Consider the following 21,812-nt stretch of genomic DNA (forward strand, 5'->3'; position numbering starts at 1 on the left):
CTATTATGTATCCATAATCACAGTCCTGAACACTAATCACTGTGACCACTGCTTAATTTGTTTTTTAATAGAGACCCAGGGCTCCATAATGTCCAGGACACTTTTAATTCAATAACAGAAATATCTTATTCCCTTTTGAAAGCATACATTTTATAAATAAAGGCACTGAATGAAAGAACTAGATATTATATGCCAGAAACCAAAGATTCTGTAAATCTGTTTCCATATAATAATGGCACAAAGAGATTTTTATTTCTAAAACTATATAAACTAATAAACAACATAATGTATTGGTAAATAAGTCATTAATTATACAACTTTAGTCTTCCAAAGTATCATGTCTAATTTTGTATATTGAATTTCACTAAGCCATTAAAGCTTCATGTTGAAATAAATCGAAGTCACGGTTCATGTGGTTTTCTGAGGCCAAACTTGAAAACTATTGTGGAATGGCTGTCCTGAATAAAAGTGGTAAGGCATTTTTCTTTCCTCTGCTTTTCCCTATCATTTCTGAAAGTTCAAGATCAAGACACCAATAGGTGTGATTTCTCTAGAACTAGTCTCCTTGGCTTACAGAGGGCTACCTTCTTACTGTGTGTCGACATGACCTTTTTTTTTCTGTGAACATTCCCAGGGTTTTGTGTGTTCAAAATTTCCTTTAAAATAGTGTACTCTGTTGTATCATTTTGGGTTTAACCTACACAGTCTCATTTTATATTAATTATGTCTTTGTAGGTCCAATCTTCAAACACATATTCTTAGACAGTGGATGGTAAAGATTCACTGTGTGAGTTCTGAGTAAACTCAGTTGAGTCTACAGTAGTATACATCATAGTATGCTATGTGGATGATTGGTATATGTGTCCACTTTCATGTGACATTCACTGTGAGATAAAATAATCAAATTCAATGTTACATGGGATGACATGATAATGAATAGGTGTTCCTCAAATCCATGCATTATATTACTAATATAAGCATTGTTGGAAGGAAAACCAAATCTATTTCCAGAACGACTGTTTCTTTCTCTCAGAACAATTTTTTCCCCTTCTATTCTGCAAAATTTCTGGAATACTCAGCCTGAAACAATAGGTGTCAGTATTATCAATAAAGATTACAACATGTTGGACATGCTATGTTGATATGATATAGTACTTTTCAAGAATATTCTGCTAAAAGATTGGTACTATATTATTTGTGTAATTTATAGTTCTTTTAAATTTGTAAAGTTATTAATTAATGAGAAATTCTGAAACCATGTTTTATGAAAGATATGAATAGATAGACTTTTAAGACTACAATTACAATTAGTCAATAGTGTTCAGAGTTACCTATAAAAAACATGAAGTAATAGAAGGTATTTAAAAATGTTGAAAATGCAATACTAAATGAAATTACAGGATAATATTTATATGTGTCAAAATTTTAAGTAAAATTAATAATGTTTATTAAATGAGTCAATAATATATAGAAAAATATAGAAATTTCTGAATTTTAAAGTCTCAAAATTATTAGGAATTGAGAATGACAGAAAAATGCTTATGCCAATTATTGTTCATATAAAAAAATGACCAGAAACAAACTCAAGCATCACAAAATTAAATTTTAAATGAAGGAAGTTAATAATACAAAAGCTGTATTTTTGGGGAAGACATTACAGGAAATTTGGTAAAGTACATGTTTATTGTATTGAAGATAGTTCCTTTCCAACTGATTTATAGATTCCATTCCAATTACAATGAAAGTATATTATGTAACAAAAGAGTAATATCAAAAGATGTTTAAGCCAGTTTTCTCCTGAAGAAATTAAAAAAGAGGAATTGGCTATGAAGACTTTCAATAATTTCACCACTGGTTCAGGTAAAATAATATTTGACCATGATGAGATAGCAGTAACATTCAATCAACCTTCCTTGAATATTTACAGAGAAGGGAAATGTCCTTATAGTATTAGACTACACACAAGTTACTACACCAGAAATACCAGCAAAAACAGAGGACAGTATCAGAAGAACAGGAGTCTGGAGGATCAGAGTAGCAGTTCATAGGTCTAGGTGATGTCACCTACCAACAAAGTGTGCAACTCAAGTTCAGGGAGCCACAGGAAGCAATGATGGTTTGTTTCCCACTGGTGATACACATAGTGTCTCAAACTATATAAAGGAGTCAGGCTCTGAAAGACTAAATATTTGGATATCTGGACTATGGTTAAAACAGTTGACCATTTGGATGGAATACTGTTAAACGTCTGAGCTGATGTGAATCTACCTGCTGTGAATAGGAAAATGGCTGAGAGATGACATTTTGAGGTTATTTGTAGAACACTGGTGTTTGGGGATACTATCTATAGTATGTATAATAGGTAAAATTGTTTTACATTGGCACAGGGTTTGAGAAATAATATAATGGAGAATAAACACATCTCCATGTTTCTTCAATAACAGAGAGTAATGATAATTCTCATATACAGATTGTAAATGTCAACTTCCTATAGGATAAAGTGTAAAGATTAAGTATTGAACATAATAGTAAAATAAACATTCCCCATGACTCTTTTTATTGTTTTGTCATTTATTATTTAACTTTAAAAATATTTCGCCAGGTGGTGCTGGGCAACGCCTTTAATCCCAGGATTTGGGAAGCAGAGCCAGGTGGATCTCTGCAAGTTCAAGACCAGCCTGGTCTACAAAGGGAGATCCAGGAAAGGCCCAAAGCTACACAGAGAAGCCCTGTCTCGAAAAACCAAATTTATATATATTAAGAGTTCTATACATAAAAATTGTATTTTCATAACTTGGAATTCTCCCTGTTCCCCCTCAAATCTCTGTCCCCATACTCCCTCCCAAGCCCCTGGCCTCTTGTATAATTATTTCTGTTACACCTATACATCCAAACTCATTCACAAAACACATGGAGTCCATTTAGTATTGCTCTATGTACATGTTTTTAGGGCTGACCACTTGGCCCTACCAGATACGCTATGAGGGGACTAGTTCATTGGAAAAGATTGGTTTTTTCCTTCTTTCATCAACCACTGATTGCTTGTGGCTCTTCATGTACAGAGGTGAGAACTTGGAAAATTTTCCTCTGTCTACATGATATTTGACTGGTGATGAGTATCATTACTCAGCTCTCATTTAGGCATCATATTGGTACAATTTCTTGGGTACAGCTTCTCCATCATATCTAGCAGACATTGCCAGCAGGTATGCACTTGTATCCCCCAGTTACTACACACACACACACACACACACACACACACACACACACACACACACACTCACACACACAACACGGCAACAAAGTAGAGAAGAAATTAAATAGAAAGTGAGGAAAGTATACTCCAGGCCCAACAAAGTGTCATTCCAGCACCAGAGACTCAGGCTGAAACACATATGCAGACTCCAGGCTAACCCCTACAAAACTTTGTTAAGGCTTTCCCCAGAAACATGCTAGCCCCTTAAGCCAAGGCTCCAGAGGCTATTAAACATAAGAGGCCTTAAACATAAGGCCTCAGTCTTCAGCCCTACAGCTCTCCTGTGTGAGAACCCCATCATTAATATTGAGCAGATCCTACTATTATCCCATGTTCCTTCCTAGCCCCTGTGACAGCACAGAGTCCTGAAGATTAGGATTCAAATTATCCCCTTTGAAACCTAATTTTTGGGCTTGCTCACACGAGATCTTGATTTTTTTTTAATTTAATTTAAATTTACATATCAGCCATGGGTTGCCTTGTGCTCCCCCATCCTGCACCTACCCCTGCCTTCCCCCTATGCCCCCCAGCCCATTCCCATCTCCTCCAAGGCAAAGACTCCCCTGGGGATTCAGCTCAACCTGATAGGTTTAGTACAGGCAGGTCCAGTCCCTTTCTTCCAGGCTGAGCAAAGTGTCCCCACATAACCCCCAGGTTCCAAAGAGCCAGCTCATGCACTAAGGACAGGTCCTGGTCCCACTGCCTGGGTGCCTTCCAAACAGTTCAAGCTATTCAATTGTCTCACTTATCCAGAGGGCCTGATCCAGTTGGGGGCACTACAACTTTTGCTTTATAGTTCATGTGTTTCCATTAGTTTAGCTATTTGTCCCTGTGCTTTTTCCAATCTTGGTCTCAACAACTCACACTCTTAACAGTCCCTCCTCTTTATAGACAATGGACTCCTGGAGCTCCACCTTGGGCCTGGCCTAGGATCTCGGGATCCACTTCCATCAGTTATTAGATAAGCATTCTAGCACGACAGTTAGGGTGTTTGGCCATCTAATCACCAGACTAGGTCACTTCAGGCTTTCTCTCAGTCATTGCCAGTAGTCTACAGTGGATGTATCATTGTGGATTTCTGGGGACCTCTCTAGCACTTTGCTTCTTCCTATTCTCATTTGGTCTTCATTTATCATGGTCTGTTATTCTTTGTTCTCCCTCTGTTCTTGATCCAGCTGGGATCTCCTGTTCCCCTAAGCTCTCTTTCCCTTGAACCTTGCCTTTTCATTACCCTCACTCATGTCCAGGTTGTTCATGTAGTTCTCATCCATTTCTCTGTCATTGGGTAATCTCTGTGTCTTTCCTAGGGTCGCATTTTCTAGATAGCCTCCCTGGAGTTGTGTAGCCGTCTAGTCATCTTTGTTTTACATCTAGTATCCTCCTATGAGTGAGTATATACCATGTTTGTCTTTCTAACTCTGGGTTACCTCACGTAGGATGTTTTGTTCTACAACCATCCATTTGCCTGCAAACATCATGATGTCATTGTTTTTCTCTGCTGAGTAGTACTCCATTGTGTATATGTACCACATTTTCTTCATTCATTCTTCAGTTGAAGGGCATCTAGGTTATTTCCAGGTTCTGGATATTAAAACAATGCTGATATGAACATAGCTGAACAAATGCCCTTGTGGTATGATTGATAATTCCTTGGGTATATGCCCAAGAGTGGTATAGCTGGGTCTTGGGGGAGATGGATTCCCAATTTTCTAAGGATGGGCCATATTGATTTCCAAAGTGGCTGTACAAGCTAGCATTCCCACCAGCAGTGGAGAAGATTTCCCCTTGCTCCACATCCTCTCCAGCTTAAGCTGTCTTCTGTGTTTTTGACCTCAGCCATTCTTACATGTGTAAGGATGTATCTCATAGTTGTTTTGATTTGCCATTTGAGCTTCCTCTGTTGAGAATTGTCTGTTTAGTTCTGTAGCCCATTTCTTAACTGGACTGTTGGGCATTTTGATGTCTAATTTCTTGAGTTCTTTATATATTCTGGATATCAGCCCTCTGGCAGATGTAAGGTTGGTAAAGACCTTTTCCCATTCTTAAGGCTGTCGCTTTGTCTTGATGACTGTGTCCTTTGCTCTACAAAAGCTTCTTGGTTTCAATAGACAAACAGGCTGAGAAGAAAATCAGAGATACATCACCCTTTGCAATAGCCACAAATGATATAAAATACCTTGGGGTAACTAAATAAGCAAGTGACAGACCTATATGACATGAACTTTAAGTCCCTGAAAAAAGAAATTGAAGATGTCAGAAAATGGAAAGGTCTCCCATGCTCATGGATAGGCAGGTTTACCATAGTAAAAATGGCAATCTTACCAAAAGCAATCTACAGATTCAATGCAATCCCCATCAAATTACCAATACAATTTTTCACAGACCTGGAAAGAATACTGTTGAACTTCATATGGAATAACAAAACTTCAGGATAGCCAAAAGATTCCTGTACAATAAAACAACCTTTGGAGGCATCACTATCCCCGACCTCAAGCTCTACTTTACAGCTACCTTAATAAAAGCAGCTTGGTACTGGCATAAAAACCGACATGTGGACCAATGGAATCGGATTGAAGACCCTGACATTAATCTGCACACCTATAAACATATAAAGTTTGACAAAGAAGTCAAAACTGTACAATGTAAAAAAAAAAAAAAAAAAAAAAAAAAAAAGCATCTTCAACAAATGGTTGTGGCAAAACTGGATGTAAATGTATAGAAAGCTGCAAATAGATCCATATCTGTCACTGTGTGCAAAACTTAAGTCCAAGTGGATCAAAGACCTCAACATAAATCCAATTACTCTGAACCTGATAGAAGAGAAAGTAGGAAATACTCTTGAACACATTGGCACCAGAGATCACTTTCTAAATATAACACCAGTAGCACAGACACTGAGAGAAACAATCTATCAATTGGATCTCTAGAAACTTAGATCTAGATCTTGATGCACTTCTAAGAGTAAGGTCCAAGGCCCTAGTTGTTAAACATGATAATATGTGTTGCAATGGCAACTTTGATAGAAGCATGAGTTCATCAAGATTTGAAGTAGTACAATAGAAAAATGCTCCTGCCCTTGGAACAACTGTTTTTTGTTTTTGTTAAATTGAATATCTGCATGTAGAAGAATACAAAAAAATCCATATTTACCACCCTGTACAAAACCCAAGTCTAAGTAGATCAAAGATTTCAACCCAAAACCAGATACACTGAACTTAATAGAAGAGAAAATGGATCATAGCTTTGAACACATTTGCACAGGAGACATTCTAAACAGAACACTGATAGAAATGGGACCTTAGAAAACTGGAAAGATTATGTAAGGCAAAGGACATATTCAACAGTATATAACATCAGGCTACATTTTGTCAGAAATAATGCTTTTTGGTTTACACATATTGGGAATTTCTGTTAATTTACAATTTTAATGTATTAGGTAATTTGGCCTATCAAATTTAGTTTGGATTTCTATATTTGTATATAGATAAAATTAACACATAACAAGGTCATGCCCCTTAGTAAGATAATTTTCTTTCTACCTCTCCAGCTTTTTCTAAAAATGACTCAGTGAATTACGTGAATTTTCATGACAATAATCCTATAGACAATGGCCCATGTTTCACTGATGTTTCTACATAGTTCTGTTCTGTGTGTTATTTGTGTAGAAGTAATGTGCAGAGAACCAATTTACTTCAACTGTTCCACGTCAGCTCCATATCCCTTGGGTGAGCTCATATACAATACAGTATATGTTTACCCATACTTGATTTTTCCACACATTATATATGCCATAAAAATGGATATATATATATATATATAATGTTGCATATATTGTATTCATTATAATATATAATGTATATATAGGGTGCACATCAAAATGAGCATACTAAATTGTAGCAAAAGGTATCACTGTCCCTCAATGATCACTCATTCCATGCCAGATAACATGATTAAATGACAAATATATTATCTAGGTGAAATAAAACAATGCCATCATGAAACTGATAATTTACCAAGGTCTATGAGAAGCGATTTAACTCAGAAGGGAGCCCAGTGTATGTTCATTTTAATTGTTGGAGGTTTGATTGGAAGAATTTTGGTGGTTCCTTTCCTCTTTCAATACAACCAACCTGTATAAAGTTTGGTCAACACGAAGCATTCAGTTTACATATTGAAATATGCTTATGTCCTTCACCTTGAAAAAGGAATCTGCAAAGTCCCCATGGTACTTAACTTACACAACTTTTATGCATGTACTGGACTTAGAAATGGCTTTTTCACTCCCTCACAGAATAGACAGTTGTACTTTTCTCATCTAGGGTAGGTTAGACCCCCTTATTTAAACTGTACACCCTTATGTTCCTATGCACGTAGCATGGCTGGACATTCTGACATCAAGGTGTTCATCAAAGCAAAGACTATGTTAAGTTGAATTAAAACGCTCAGTGTCTCTCAATAAATATTATTATTTTACATTAGGTAAGATTTTATATTGGATAAAACAAAATATTTTCCTTAAAATTTTCCCTCTATAAAAATTATTACTGTCTGAATCTGTGTATAACACAAATGAATTTGTCACCAAACTTTTCAATGCATGGTTTGTCCCTAATATCTAGAACCTGCAGGATTACAGTGGCATCAGAGGCACAGACTGAATCTTGAAAGTTAGGCTAGACCTTTAGAACTGCTGTCTTCAGATATTTTCATTTTTAGCTCCATGATACAGAAAATGTGACACAACATGAATATGGGTTACAGAATATTTATTCATCTATTTTTTCTTCTTTCTTTCATTTCCAAATATTTGTTCCATCAAAGTCATCCCTATTGTCATCCTCCTCCTCCCAATCTCCATCTCACTGGTCACTGATTTTATTTGAGTGTGTAGTCTAGTTTCATGTTACTATGTACACTTTTCTGTGGGCCTGAACTACCTTTTTTCCTTTCATTTCTTCTCCTCCTCCCTCAGCTTGGCTTGTCCTGAAGGCTAACCTCATGATGTTCCATGATATATTATTTTTCTGGTTTCTTTTAAAAGCTACAGTAGTTGTAAGAACAGAGTTTACTGAGTTGCAGTGACTGACTTGCACATTTTGGAATCTCCAGAGATAGAGATCCCAATCCACAGTAAAATGTACTACATAAATTAAGTATAGTTCCTGCCAATGGCACTTTGCATCACTGGATAATAGCCACTGGCAGAGAACTGTCCGGTAAGGCCTCTGGGAATTTAGAGCTTTAAAAGCCCTGTTTGTCCTCTTGTTGACCCATGACTTTACATTCTATTTTTATGACACAGATTTTATTTAAGCATCAGCTTGCAGTAAACGACTTTTAAGGTTTAAACTGCCTTTTGATTTCATAGTAATTTCAAGAAAACGTGCCCCCCAACTGTCCACTTTCTGTGTGCTTAAGAATTATGGGTATTTGTGCTCTACTTCCCTTTAAACGTTTAAGAAGCTTCAAGACCTAGCAGCTAAAACAATTTACATTTTCCATTCATTTGTAGAATTTACTTTAATGGGTTTAAATTATGGATTATATTGTACATTTTCTATTTTTATTTCAGATTTAAATAATGGGGAAAGCTAAGCGAGAATTATCTCAAAAGGAACACTTTGTCATATATTGTGGTCTGAATTATTTAAACCACTGTTTGGGAAAAAATGTCATGCCACACCAGCCAGACTTTAGACTAGCTGTATGCTATTTAACTTCATTTATTTTAGTTTTATTTTTAAGATTATAATTTTATTATGTATAAAAGAATATGGTTACTGATAATATATCCTGGAAAACTGCTTTTAACTACATGCTCTCTGCTAACCAGCTGAATTCAAGTTGAGAATATGAGGCATAGTAAATTTAATGAAAGCTTCAAGTTGAAGTTGTATTCACTCAGCCCCATTTGGGGCTCACTCATTTCTTCCATGTTCTTATTAAATAGACTGTCCAGTGAGTGCTTGGTGGTCTCTTATGGTGATTAATTTCCTGAATATTGAAAAAAACTGCAGAGGTGGGTGATAACTATCTAATTCATCTCAGGTGAGTACAAGGAAATCCCAGGCAAGTCCTTGGCATTAAAAAGGTCTGGGTAGATGGGATAGCTTTGCTTATCTTAGGGGTAATCTCCTTGGGTTATTTCATTTCTTGTACTAATGGATAGATAATAGATATTATTTTTATTATTCTCATGTGAGGATACTTTCCTTTTGTCTTTTTGTGGTGTTTGAAAAGGAACACATGGCTTCACACATGTTAGGCACAAGCTTAATCACAGAGCCATATCGTGACACTCATATCTTAAAATTTTACCCTTTTGTGAGACAGGCTTGCATATAGCACTGAATAGCCTTCAACTCGCTATATAGCTGTGGTCTTCCTTGAACTTTTGATTCCCTACCTGTACTTCCAAAATGCTGGAATGTAGGTGTAATTCACTACACCCACTTAAAATGTCTTTAGTGAGCATATATGTGACTGTGTAATCACATATGGAAATAATACAAATTGTTTGCTCAAATAATATAAAGCTAAAAGGAGAAAGGCATTTGTGCTCATCAGCAATATATGGCATTAGAGTTTGTTTTATTTCTTCTTGAGTTAGTATTATTTCTGATTTCAGTAAAATGGTTATGTAGTTTAGCTATGTGGAATAGTAAGCTTAAAGAAATTAGCAAATTTCTTAAGTTTCACAAGCTGTGCTATAAAATAAAGGTAAGTGTATTTAGTGACTTCCCACATATTAAATAGAAAACCAATATGTAAATAGTGTTTATGTTTATACTAGATAATGGACTTCGTTTTATTTATTTGTAACAGGGCCTCACTTTATAGTCACCATGTAGTTACACAGTTGTACATGCCTGGAACTTAGTTTGTAGACCAGACTGGCATCATGCTCACATAAATATACTATTCTCTGATTTCAAGTGCTGGGATTAAATGTGTGTGCCACAACACTTGGCCTTTAGTAATAAATTTGTATAGCATATTAGGAAAAGTGCTCATATTTGAAATTCTAAACAATTTTAGGTAAATAGAAGAAAAAGAAATGTGATGTATTTTGCTAAGTAGCAAAGAGCAAATATTAGGAACATTCAGGTGAGTGTGTGTGTGTGTGTGTGTGTCGCTGTTTGAACAATAATATTATCATCTCTTTTCCTATTGCATTCATTACATGTTTATGTCAGAATACAGAATATAAATTTAAGAGCTATTAGAAACTAAGCATTTAGTATTATAAAAGGAAGGACAGATTCCTGATTTAGGCCATTCTGCCATAAGAAACACACTTTATTAAACCTGAAGAAACGTCATTTCAAATCCAAAGATTTTTAAATGTAATGTTTATAAAACTCATATATTTCTTTATAATAACATGTTTATATAACTACAGAATACAGCTCATGGATATTCAGAACATCCCGTGGTAGTCTACTGTTACTTTGCATGGTCTCTTACACTGAGATGAGGATTCAAAACACTTTACACTATTCAAGATTCATTCCCAACATGGCTGGTGTTAAAAGCACTGATGTATTATTAGAAAGGGTGAGTACCAAATTCTCTGTCATTCATCTAAGCCTGAGAATTTTACTTAGATGCTTTTGATCTATTTGTATTTCTGAAAAACCAGGGATTCAGCTCTCCTGAGTGATTTTCATGAAGTGTGTCTCACTAACTTACTTTTAAATTATTTTAGGTATGCCATTTCTCCATAAGTGAGCAGAGGGTCATCTCCAAACCAGAGTCGGCCTTGGTTTTATTAAGACAAAAACAAACTTGTTCAATAAAATAGTAATTCTGGTTTTCACACTGTTAAACTTTCTGAACATTGTGAGTGGTGGTTATTTTTCCTTGAAACAGCACCAATAAATAATACAGCTTAAGTATTTTATAAAAAAAAAACATAAAAATCAAGGTGGGAGCACAATATTTTCTCTTTTCTTGATGATTAATTTACATTTGAATGATAAACTTGAATGGAATAGGTTTCATTAATGTTTGGACATGTTTTTAGTTTCCATATCAGCTTACACTTCATGATCTAAAGGAATGTGAATGACACAGGCTTTGAGTATTTTTATTCATTTTACTATGGCTTTATGTGTCCTTTATTCTTGCCATAGCAAGTTTCAAATGAATTGTAGTAAAACCATTTTTGTCATGTAAAATTTGAATATGACAATGAATAAATGCACTCATTCTTTTACAACTTTCATTCCATATTTTAGAGTATTATTTTGAACATTTACTTGTTTCTGGATGTTTTCAACAATGTTTTTTAATGTCCCTTAATGATATATGTTCACATTAGAACGGAGATCATTTTTTTTCACATATGTTAAATAGTTGTGTTGATGAATTTTAAGTAAATATTATTTTGTGAGTAAACATATAATGTGGGGATTTCCTCCCCATCATACTAAATAAAGAAAAGTGAAATCAGTGGATAAAAAGCAATTATTAATAATATGTAATGTCATCTTGCTTTATCTAAATTAAAACTGTTATCAAACATATTTAAGAGTATTTATATTTATTTTCTGTGACCAGAGCAATTTTCAAAATAGTATAATTTATTCTTCATGTTTGAAAATGTTGAAAAAATGCAGCTTTTTTATTTCCTAATCATCAGACAATGGAGTTCTGTATGAGATACATACTAAAATATTTCTTACCATACAACATGAAATAATTAAGATTATTGTTGTACTGCATCAATTCAGTTTTGTTAATTTTGACATAATTATTACATTCCTCATTTTATGGAGATTTTGATTTTTTCATTTTTAGATATTTAATTTTTCTGCTTCTCAAATATGAAATAATGCAACTTTGAAATACATGGCGAATCAGAGAAATGTCTCCGAATTCATTCTGCTTGGACTTTCTTATGACCATGACATACAGATATTTTGCTTTGTTCTTTTCTTAGTCTGTTACATGGCTCTTTTGCTAGGAAATGTTGTGATCCTTATCTCGATTCGATACAGCCCTCTTTTTCATCAGCCAATGTACTATTTCCTCAGCCACCTGTCTTTTATGGATATATGTTTTACCTCCTGTGTGACCCCAAAATTCATTGGTGATCTGCTAGTAGTTAGGAAAACCATCTCTTACACGAACTGCATGCTGCAAGTCTTTGCAATGCACTTCTTTGGAATGATTGAAGTCTTAATCCTAACAGTCATGGCCTTTGACCGCTATGTGGCTATCTGCAAGCCTCTCCACTACATGGTCATTATGAGCAGGACAAAATGCCATCTTCTAATGGTAGCAGCTTGGGTAGGTGGAGCAGCCCACTCATTCCCTCAGTTTTCTATTGCAATCTTGTTGCCCTATTGTGGCCCCAATCAAATTGACCACTACTTCTGTGACATTTTTCCTCTGCTCAAAATTGCTTGTACTGACACCTATATCACTGGTGTCCTTGTTCTGGCTAATTCAGGTATAGTCACTTTGGTGACCTTTGTGGTTCTGTTTGTTTCTTATGTCATTATTTTACTCACTTTAAGAACTCACTCAGCAGAAGGAAGACGCAAAGCCCTGGCTACATGTGGGTCTCATATCACTGTGATAGTTTTATTCTTTGGGCCTGCAATCTTCTCCTATCTTAGACCTCCTACCACTTTCCCTGAAGATAAAGTATTTGCACTGTTTTACACCATCATTGCTCCTATGTTCAACCCCTTAATTTACACGCTGAGAAATGCAGAGATGAAAAATGCAATGAGAAAAGTTTGGTGTCAGTCTCTAATTTTAATGGAAGTATACAGCTAATCTGAAGGTGTTTATTAGGTATGTGGCTTTATAATAGAAAAATTGTAATTATAAATTAAAAGAGTTAGAAACTATGCCTTATATATTATAATAGATTCCACTGTCTTTAGTAGAATAAATGTGGACCATAAAACTCACTTAAATTACTAATTAATCGAAGACTATTAAAATATCAATTTTGTGAACTACTGAACTAGGGTCAGCAGAGTTCCACACATTGAAAACATGAACCAAAGCAAATAAATGAAGTTGTGCTTATCAGTAATATATACTTAATACTTCATAGAATTATTGGGCTTTGAAGCCTATGGTGGTTTGAAAGAAAACAGTCCTTAAAGGGAGTGGCACTATTAAGAGGTCTGGCCTTGTTGGAGGAAGTGTGTCACTGTGGGAATGGGCTGTGAGTCTTGTGCTCAAGCTACTCCCAGTGTCACAACTGATTTCTTGTTGCCTAAAAGATGTAGCCAGCACCATGTCTGCCTGCATGCCTCCATGCTCCTCATCATGGTGGTAATGGACTGAACATCTGAAACTGTAAGCCACCTCAATTAAATGTTTTCCTTTCTAAGAGTTCCTGTGGTCATGGTATCTGTTCATAGCAATAGAAACCCTACCTAAGACAAGGCCTCTAAAAATTACACATTTTTATGGTGTTAGAAAAAATTGGAATTCATTGCTCGATGCTATCAATTTTTAAGTTTTGATAGGTTGTGTTCATGCACATCATCTAGTAGTATTCAGAAATCAACTCTGGAGAAGAAAAATCAATATAATATAACGTGGAATAAGTTGGACTAACTATGGTAGAATTGTGAATCATTAATGAAAAGAAAATTAGAATTAATTATTTAGAGTGCCAAAAACATGTGCTGATGGTCCATTAATCACCCCAACTTTAAGAGCACTTCCCATAAAATCTAAGGAACCACATTATAAAATCATTTGCATACCCTGCTCTTATAATACCTAATGGTTCTTAAGTAAATTATTAGCGATTGGATATGACTTAAAGACATTATTTGCTGAAATGAGTTCAAAGTCACAAAAAAAGAAATAAAGTGTTCTCTAGAAACAAGGGAATTATACTGTGGTGGCATGGTAGTACTTACCACAATGCCCTTTAATTATATAGAACATTGATGAAAGGTTATTTAATGCTAATATAAAAAATGTGTCTAAACATGAGAAGATTTAAAGACACCTAAATACATATTATGTCTTAAAATATACCATTCAGATGGGCTATGTGTGTGTGGGGGGTATCATGCATACATGGGATATCTACCTCCTGCTAATTTCTGGTGATAACTCAAATTTTTCCAAAAATGAAACTAATGAGTTAAATTCCTTATGGCAGAAGAGTACTTCAAGAGCTCATATAGAGAAATCAGAAGAAAGTTTTATCAAAATATAGTGACTGTTGTGTGATGATATTTGTAATCTAAGAAATAAAGCTTGCCTGTAGATCAAAGAACAGAACAAGTCATTAGATTATTCATAGAGGTCAGGCAGTAATGGCACACCTTTAATCCTAGTACTCTGGAGGCAAAGATCCATCTGAATCTCTGTGAGTTCAAAGCCACATTGGACTATGTGAGACTGATTCAGTCTAGGAGAGAAACAGAGCCACACATTGGTGGCACACACCTTTAATCCCAGCACTTGAGATCTCATGCATTTCCTACCAGTAGTTGGGAAACACACACACCATTAACCCCAGCTGTTTGTTTGCTCATCTTCATTTAAAAATCCATTCCAAGGAAATAACATATAATTTTTTAAAAGGACTGCCTAATACGATTATATGCAAAGGAAGATAATTAAAATACACATGGATTTTAGGATATGTAAATGAACTTCAAGAGTTACATTTATTTTGAAAAAGAGCAATAATATTCAACTTTGGGTGAAAATCTGAACATGTATGAATATAGACAGTTCAAGTGGCAACATAAATGTTCTCTGATGGTATTATATAAATTATAATGCTGTTTATGCTTATCTTAAACAGTTAAATTGTATATTATCAAAACTAAGTAAAATTTAATTTTAATATTTCATAGTTTTGAAGTAGTCTTTTGGAAAAGTGGCCTTTTCCCCATAGTTTGATTTTTGTAGATACATGAAAAATATAAACACTGTTGTCTTAATAGATTCTCTAAATTTAAAATTCTGTTTTATTACATATTAAACAAAATATTAAGACCAGAGTATTCTTGCTCAAATTCTATTGACAATATCTGAACAAATAACCTTAAAATTAACAAAAGCAATTGTCAAACACTTATGGTAATTTTACAATGAAAGTTACAAGGTTTACCTTTATGTGCATTATGAATGTTTTTCAACTTAGTTTTCTGTTATTTCTCTTCATACACTTACTTACCTTATCTAGTTACCTAGTTACCTGAGCTTGCCTACATATATACACATAAAATAACACTATAAAATAGACCTAACAGATTTAATTTCCAAAAAAAAAAATTCAGGGTTTCCTCCAAAATAAAAATTTCACTGTCTTGTAAGGACAATGAAGTTTATTATGCATCTGGATATACATTGCAACATTTATTCAATCTAAAAAAATTGTATGTATTTAATTGCTGATTCTTCTTTGTACTTATTCTTACTCAAGATTAAAAACCATGTTAAAATACCATGCACACACAAATACTAAGTGTTAAGATCCTTATAATGAACCAAATATAAACAAAAAAGTTCATGATATTTTCATTTAAATGTTAATGCAATGAGAATCTGTTCCTTCAAGAGCCTGTTAAAAAATGATGATCACAATATAATAGTATTGAGAAATGTCTGTATCCCACAATCCTCTTGATAATTTTATGGCTTAAATTTTCTTTCTCTTGTAGTAGCCACTCTCTGAGTACTGTGTCTCTAGAGATGAGTACTCTTATTTCGATCTAGAGTGGCTTAAGAAATAAATTCTTCTTGATCTGGTTAATTTCCTCCTCAAAAAGCAGGAAGAAACCTTGGGTAGACCAGAAGGACATTGGGTTTCCATTGCTGGAGTTCTCAATTTTTGCAGAGGAAAAATAACATATTTCTGTGTGTGTGTGTGTGTGTGTTGTGTGTGTGTGTGTGTATGTGAATCTGTGAATGCAATAGGGATAAAGAAGAGTGAGATAGGGAAGGAGAGAAAGGAAAGAGAGAGAAAGGAGAGGAGGAGGCGGGAAATAGGGGAGGGGTGAGGAGAGGTATCTCCAGAACATCAACAGGGAGCATCAGGGAAAGAAACACAGTCTCATGATCAGCATGGCGATTTGCATTTGACTATTTTTTTACCAGTTGTCTCAAATCAATAAATGGACTGTTTGTTCTTCCTTCACTGAATGATTTTAGATGTGAGTCACAAAGGAACAGAGATAAGAAGAAATATACGTTAAAATAAAATACTTTGCCTCTCTCATTGACAAATGAGACGAAAATTTTGTCATTGAAAAGTGAGAATGAAAAAAATCAAGGACATAAATTAATATGTGTGTATATAAACATACTATATTTTAAATTCAAAGGTAATAATATATATGCTTACATACCTATATACATATATATATATATGTATAATGTTTATCAATATATCAATATAAATCTATGAACATATATGAATGTATATAGTATTGTAATGACTTCAAAACAAAGTTTCCTCAAAAACATGATGTTCTAAACTAACTATTAACTAAGACTCCATAGAACCAAAGATTATGGGCTGACATTTCAGAAACCCCAGGCCAAACGTAACCCCTCAATATTGGGTAGCAATTTCCGTAGATGTAAAACATTATTACTTCTTATGGGAATCTAAAGTTGTAAAGGAAGAGAAACATTATTTCCTGAGGTACGCTCCTTAAAAATTCAAGAAGTTAAATAAATAAATAAATAAATAAATAAAATAAATAGCTTCAGGAAGTTCCTGATGTGATCATTAGATTCATTAGGGCCCAGCCCTCCTCAGACTTGTGTAAGAAAAAGTAATTGTGGGGAGTCAGACTCAGCACAGAGAGGCTCAGACTAGATGGCCTGCCTGGAAGATGGAGATCAGCCAAGCTTCCTGAGAGGAGAGATCATCAGAGCTACCTTGAGGGTCAGAGACCTAGTGAATTTCCTGGGAAAAGCCTCGGTCTAGTTGAGCAACCTGGAAAAGACATTATACAACCTGTTGAATTTACCTGCAAGTTGTACAGTAAGATTCAAATTTCCAAATTTCACGTGCCCTCAGCCCTGGTGGGTTAAGCTTTTGGTAGTACAGCTGTCCTTGAGTCATTTTTTTGTTTCTGTAAATAATGCCCTCAACCATATTTCTGTAAGTTACCCCTATAAAACTCATGGGTTTTCATGGCTGAACTTTCTTGGTATTCTTACATCATACAACATTTATTTTCCAGATTAAAAAATTTCATTTTTGGAGGAAAACATGTTAAGGCACAGGGTGTTAAGGGGAACGTCAACAACAGGGTATTTTAGGGAAGAGTGTTAAAGTGGAGACCATAACTGAAGCTACAGTGTAACCTAAGCTTGTAAAAGTGCAGGATGTCAAAGGGGAGTGACACAGCTCACGAACAGTGTCTTTAGGAACAATTCAATATCCTTAAAATCCCTGAATCAATTCAATCCCTGATTGATATTGACCAAATTCACTAAGACACTCCCTTCCCAGGGTATGTAATCTATACATACAACCTATAACGCTACTGTGAGATAGTCTCAGGCAAGCTGAACTGTCTAGAAGAAGCTGAGGACCAGGCACCTGGAAGAGGCTCAGATCAACTGAATGAGCTGCCTGGAAGACAAGCTCTCTAATCTCTTGAACTGCCAGCAGATTGGGCAGTGTGCTCATTTCTGGCTGTCATGAGCTACCACCCATGCTGGAGTGGGAATCATTGATGCAGTTGACTTTGGGTCATTTCTACTCCTGTCAGCAACCCTCATTTGATTCCTGGGAGTAACCGCAATAAAAACTCATTGATTCACCATGTTGGACTTTAGTGCTATTATACTTTAGTCTGTCATTGATGTCTTATTTGGGGTTAGTAGACATTTGTTCACATCTACCCAAGAATGTAGTGTACAACAATTAAGTTGTTCACATTAAGTATTTTCCTCAAAATGTCTGGCAAATATAGAGATATACAAAAATCATATGTATATTAGGATTGCCTCAAATTCAAAGTATTGGCATTGTGGTTATAGTCACATAATACTGGTATATTATCCATAAAACAATGTGAATGTAGTCATAAAAGCTGATATTGTGTAACGTAAACTACAGACATTGAAGTAGCCATGGAAAACACGACTAGCAGAAAACTAATAAGACAAAGAGTAAAATATATGAATAAGTATAGTAAGAAAAGAAATTTCAAGACTATAAAATAAGCTGAAATCCAAGTGAAATAGTTATTGACAACCATGATGATTAAGATGATTAAAAGTTATGAGTCTTTTTATTAATGTTAAATCAAGACCAAGAGTGTACCTATGAAAAGTTTTGGTGTCCAAGTGCAGGGGTTCAGCATTTTTAGAGAAAAGACCCATATTACAGTAGTGCCTCAGTGGAGTTTACATTAGTCAGAAGTTAGGGTAGCCTAGGAACAACTCCTTTCTTTGCAAAGCTTAGTAGTATCTTTCAGACAGTATTTAATATGTCTATATTGTGGTCAAGGTCAGGGTCAGACCCAAAGCTGTACCAATAAGGATATGGGTGTTGGGGTGGTGTAGAAGTTTGAGAAGTGTCTAGTCAGACACAAAATAAGCTTTGGACAACATGGTGTTACAGTTGTCATTTCAAACCATACTCTTAAGAAAAAGCAAGCATTCTAATGCATTAATCTTTTACATTAAAAGGTAAAACTTGTCAAATAAGAAAAAAAGCTGCAAACAAATTTTCAAGTTATTCTGGCTATAGAAATATACTTTATAATCCATGTACTGTGAATCATGCCTGAACTCTACACACTTGGGAGGTGGAGGCCAGAAGCCCAGGGGAACTTCAACATCATCCTTGGCTATATATAATCAATGAGCTCAATACCAGCTTAGCCTTAATAAGACCCTATCTTTAAATAAAAATGCATAAACCAACTGCATATAAGACAAAAGGATCAAGAAGAATTTAGACTATAGGTATTGATACATTAGGGAAAAGGCTTTTTGAATATGCAAGGGGAGTTTGAACAAAGAATATTACATTTCCAATAGTCCAATAAAGCAATTAAATAATCAAAAAATAAATCCTTATATTTAAAAATAAGTGAAGCTCTTACTATACCTCAAAGATTTTTTTTTTTTTTTGCATTTGATGAAGACTGATGGAGTAAACCACAACTAATCAAAGAGAACACTTGGCCTTAGGCTGCCCATTCCCAATTGATATATCTACAATAAAATTCACACATTTAAGGCTCAAGAATATCATAGAAGAGGGGTCATAAATATTGTAAATGGAAGAGTGTCAGGGCACCTACCATAAGCTAGCATCTTCTAAATATGACAGTGAAGCTGTACCTGTGAAATCTCAAAAATGTGATTTCCTAAATAAAATCTGTACAATGACAACATCACTTGACATCCTACAGTCAACATCTTGTGATATTTTCAAAAATCATTAAATGAAGGTTTACAGAAAATAAGTAACTACCATAAGAGAGAGAATCAATCTTCCTCAGTGATGAGTCCCTAATTGTTTATTTAATACCAGGAGGTCAACCCTAAAAGCATATACATATGAGCAATAATAAGTGGATTCAGCAGGCTTTATATATGTCCATTTTGTGTGTGTGTGTGTGTGTGTGTGTGTGTGCGCATGCATGTGTTGTGTTAATAATAATAATTGAAGGAGAAACAGCATAAAGTTGAGAGGAGTGGTTTAAAATTTTAAGGAAAAGGAGTGTAGGAGGAAAATGATGTGTAATGTTCTCAAAAATTATAAGTAATGTGAAAAAGTAGACCAATTTATAGATATAGTTTAATGTAGTTTATTTATGATCCTAATATTGTACATGTAACTATTGAACAATACATGCCTCAAATGTACTCAGAATATTGCCAAAAATAACATTTCAGGCTCATAAGACAAGCTTCAAACTTCAAAATATAAAAATAAAAATAAATCATAGTAAATATTCAAATTTGACAAATTATATAATAAATTCCTAAGTAATCTAGGTCTTCAAGAAAAAATCATACTTTAAGGGCATTTGCTCAGCTATCAGCATTGTTTGTAATAGCCAGAACCTGGAAACAACCTAGAGGCCCTTCAACTGAAGAATGGATAAAGAAAATAAGGTACATATTCACAGTGGAGTACTACTCAGCAGAGAAAAACAATGACATCATGAGGTTTGCAGGCAAATGGATGGATCTAGAAAAAATCATCCTGAGTGAGGTAACCCAGACTCAGAAGGACAAACATGGTATGTACTCACTCATAGGAGGACACTAGATGTAAAACAAAGATGACTAGACTGCTACACAACTCCAGGGAGGCTACCTAGAAACAGGACCCTAGGAAAGACACAGGGATCACCCAATGACAGAGAAATAGATAAGATCTATATGAATGACCAGGACGACAGTGGGAGTAATGAAGGGCAAGTTTTGAGGGAAAGAAAGCTTAGGGGAGCAGGAGATCCCAGCTGGATCAAGAACAGAAAGGGAGAACAAGGAATAACAGACCATGATAAATGAAGACCACATGAGAACAGGAATAGCAGAGTGCTGGAGAGGTCCCCAGAAATCCACAATGATACATCCTCTGTAGACTGCTGACAATTGTCAAAAGAAAGCCTGATCTCACCTGGTCTGGTGATCAGATGTCCAAACACCCTAACAGTGCTGGAACTCTCATCCAATAACTGATGGAAGTGGACAGAGATCCTCAGCCAGGCCCCAGTTGGAGCTCCAGGAGTCCATTGTGAAGGAAGAGGAGGAACTATAAGAGTTTGAATTGTTGAAACCAAGATTGAAGGAGCACAGCGATAAATAGCCAAATGAATGGAAACACGTGAATTAGGAGCCTGGGCTGTGGAGCCCCAAGCTGGAGCAGGCCCTCTGGATAAGTGAGACAACTGAATAGCTTGAACTGTTTGGGAGGCATCCAGGCAGTGGGACCCAGACCTGTCCTTAGTGAATGAGCTGACAGTTTGGAACCTTGGGCTTACACAGGGATACTTTGCTCAGCCTGGAAGGAGGGGACTGGAGCTGCCTGTACTGAATCTACCAGGTTTAAATGAATCCCCAGGAGTGTTGGCCCTGGAGGAGATTGAAATGGAGGGGAGGGGCTGGGGGGAAGGTGGGACAGCAGGGGGAGGACAGGGGATCCCATGGCTGATGTGTAAAACACAAATATAATAAATAAATAAAATAAAGATAAAGAAGTGTCACAAAAACAAAAAAACCAAAAAAAAAAAAAAAAAAAAAAAAAAAAAAGAAAAAAAAATACTAGTTGAGGTAAGTCTCAAACCCTGCTGGATTCTTTCCAAAAGAGGCACCACAAGATGTCTGTAAGGAACACACTAGAAGATGAATGTTATTGTTAAGTATTTCAAGAAGACAACAGGAAATTCCTACAGAAATTTATGCATGATGAGTAATAGCAGATAGAAACTTCCTACTTGGATACAAACAAGATCTCAAGTTCTGGGTGAGGTTAACACCTACATGCTGGATGTTACAGACTCTAGTCTGGCTGACCTGAACAGCTCACAACTGTACTCACATAAGAACTATGAACAGAAAGAACAGTCCA

The 21,812-nt window shown here is 35.3% G+C and overlaps 1 protein-coding gene across 1 annotated transcript; it reads left to right on the plus strand.

The window, feature by feature from the left end:
* Window positions 1-12,109: 12,109 nt before the first annotated feature.
* Window positions 12,110-13,045, plus strand: LOC118575661 (olfactory receptor 4P4-like). The gene has a single exon (XM_036176113.1). It carries the CDS (start codon window positions 12,110-12,112, stop codon window positions 13,043-13,045), a length of 936 nt encoding a protein of 311 aa, XP_036032006.1.
* The last annotated feature ends 8,767 nt before the right edge of the window (window positions 13,046-21,812 follow it).

This window comes from Onychomys torridus, unplaced genomic scaffold, assembly GCF_903995425.1.
Source record: "Onychomys torridus unplaced genomic scaffold, mOncTor1.1, whole genome shotgun sequence".
Classification (NCBI taxonomy): domain Eukaryota; kingdom Metazoa; phylum Chordata; class Mammalia; order Rodentia; family Cricetidae; genus Onychomys; species Onychomys torridus.

Bases quoted from the DNA above. Each gene is read 5' to 3' on its own strand.
- LOC118575661 (XM_036176113.1), top strand. From the start codon at position 12,110: ATGGCGAATCAGAGAAATGTCTCCGAATTCATTCTGCTTGGACTTTCT.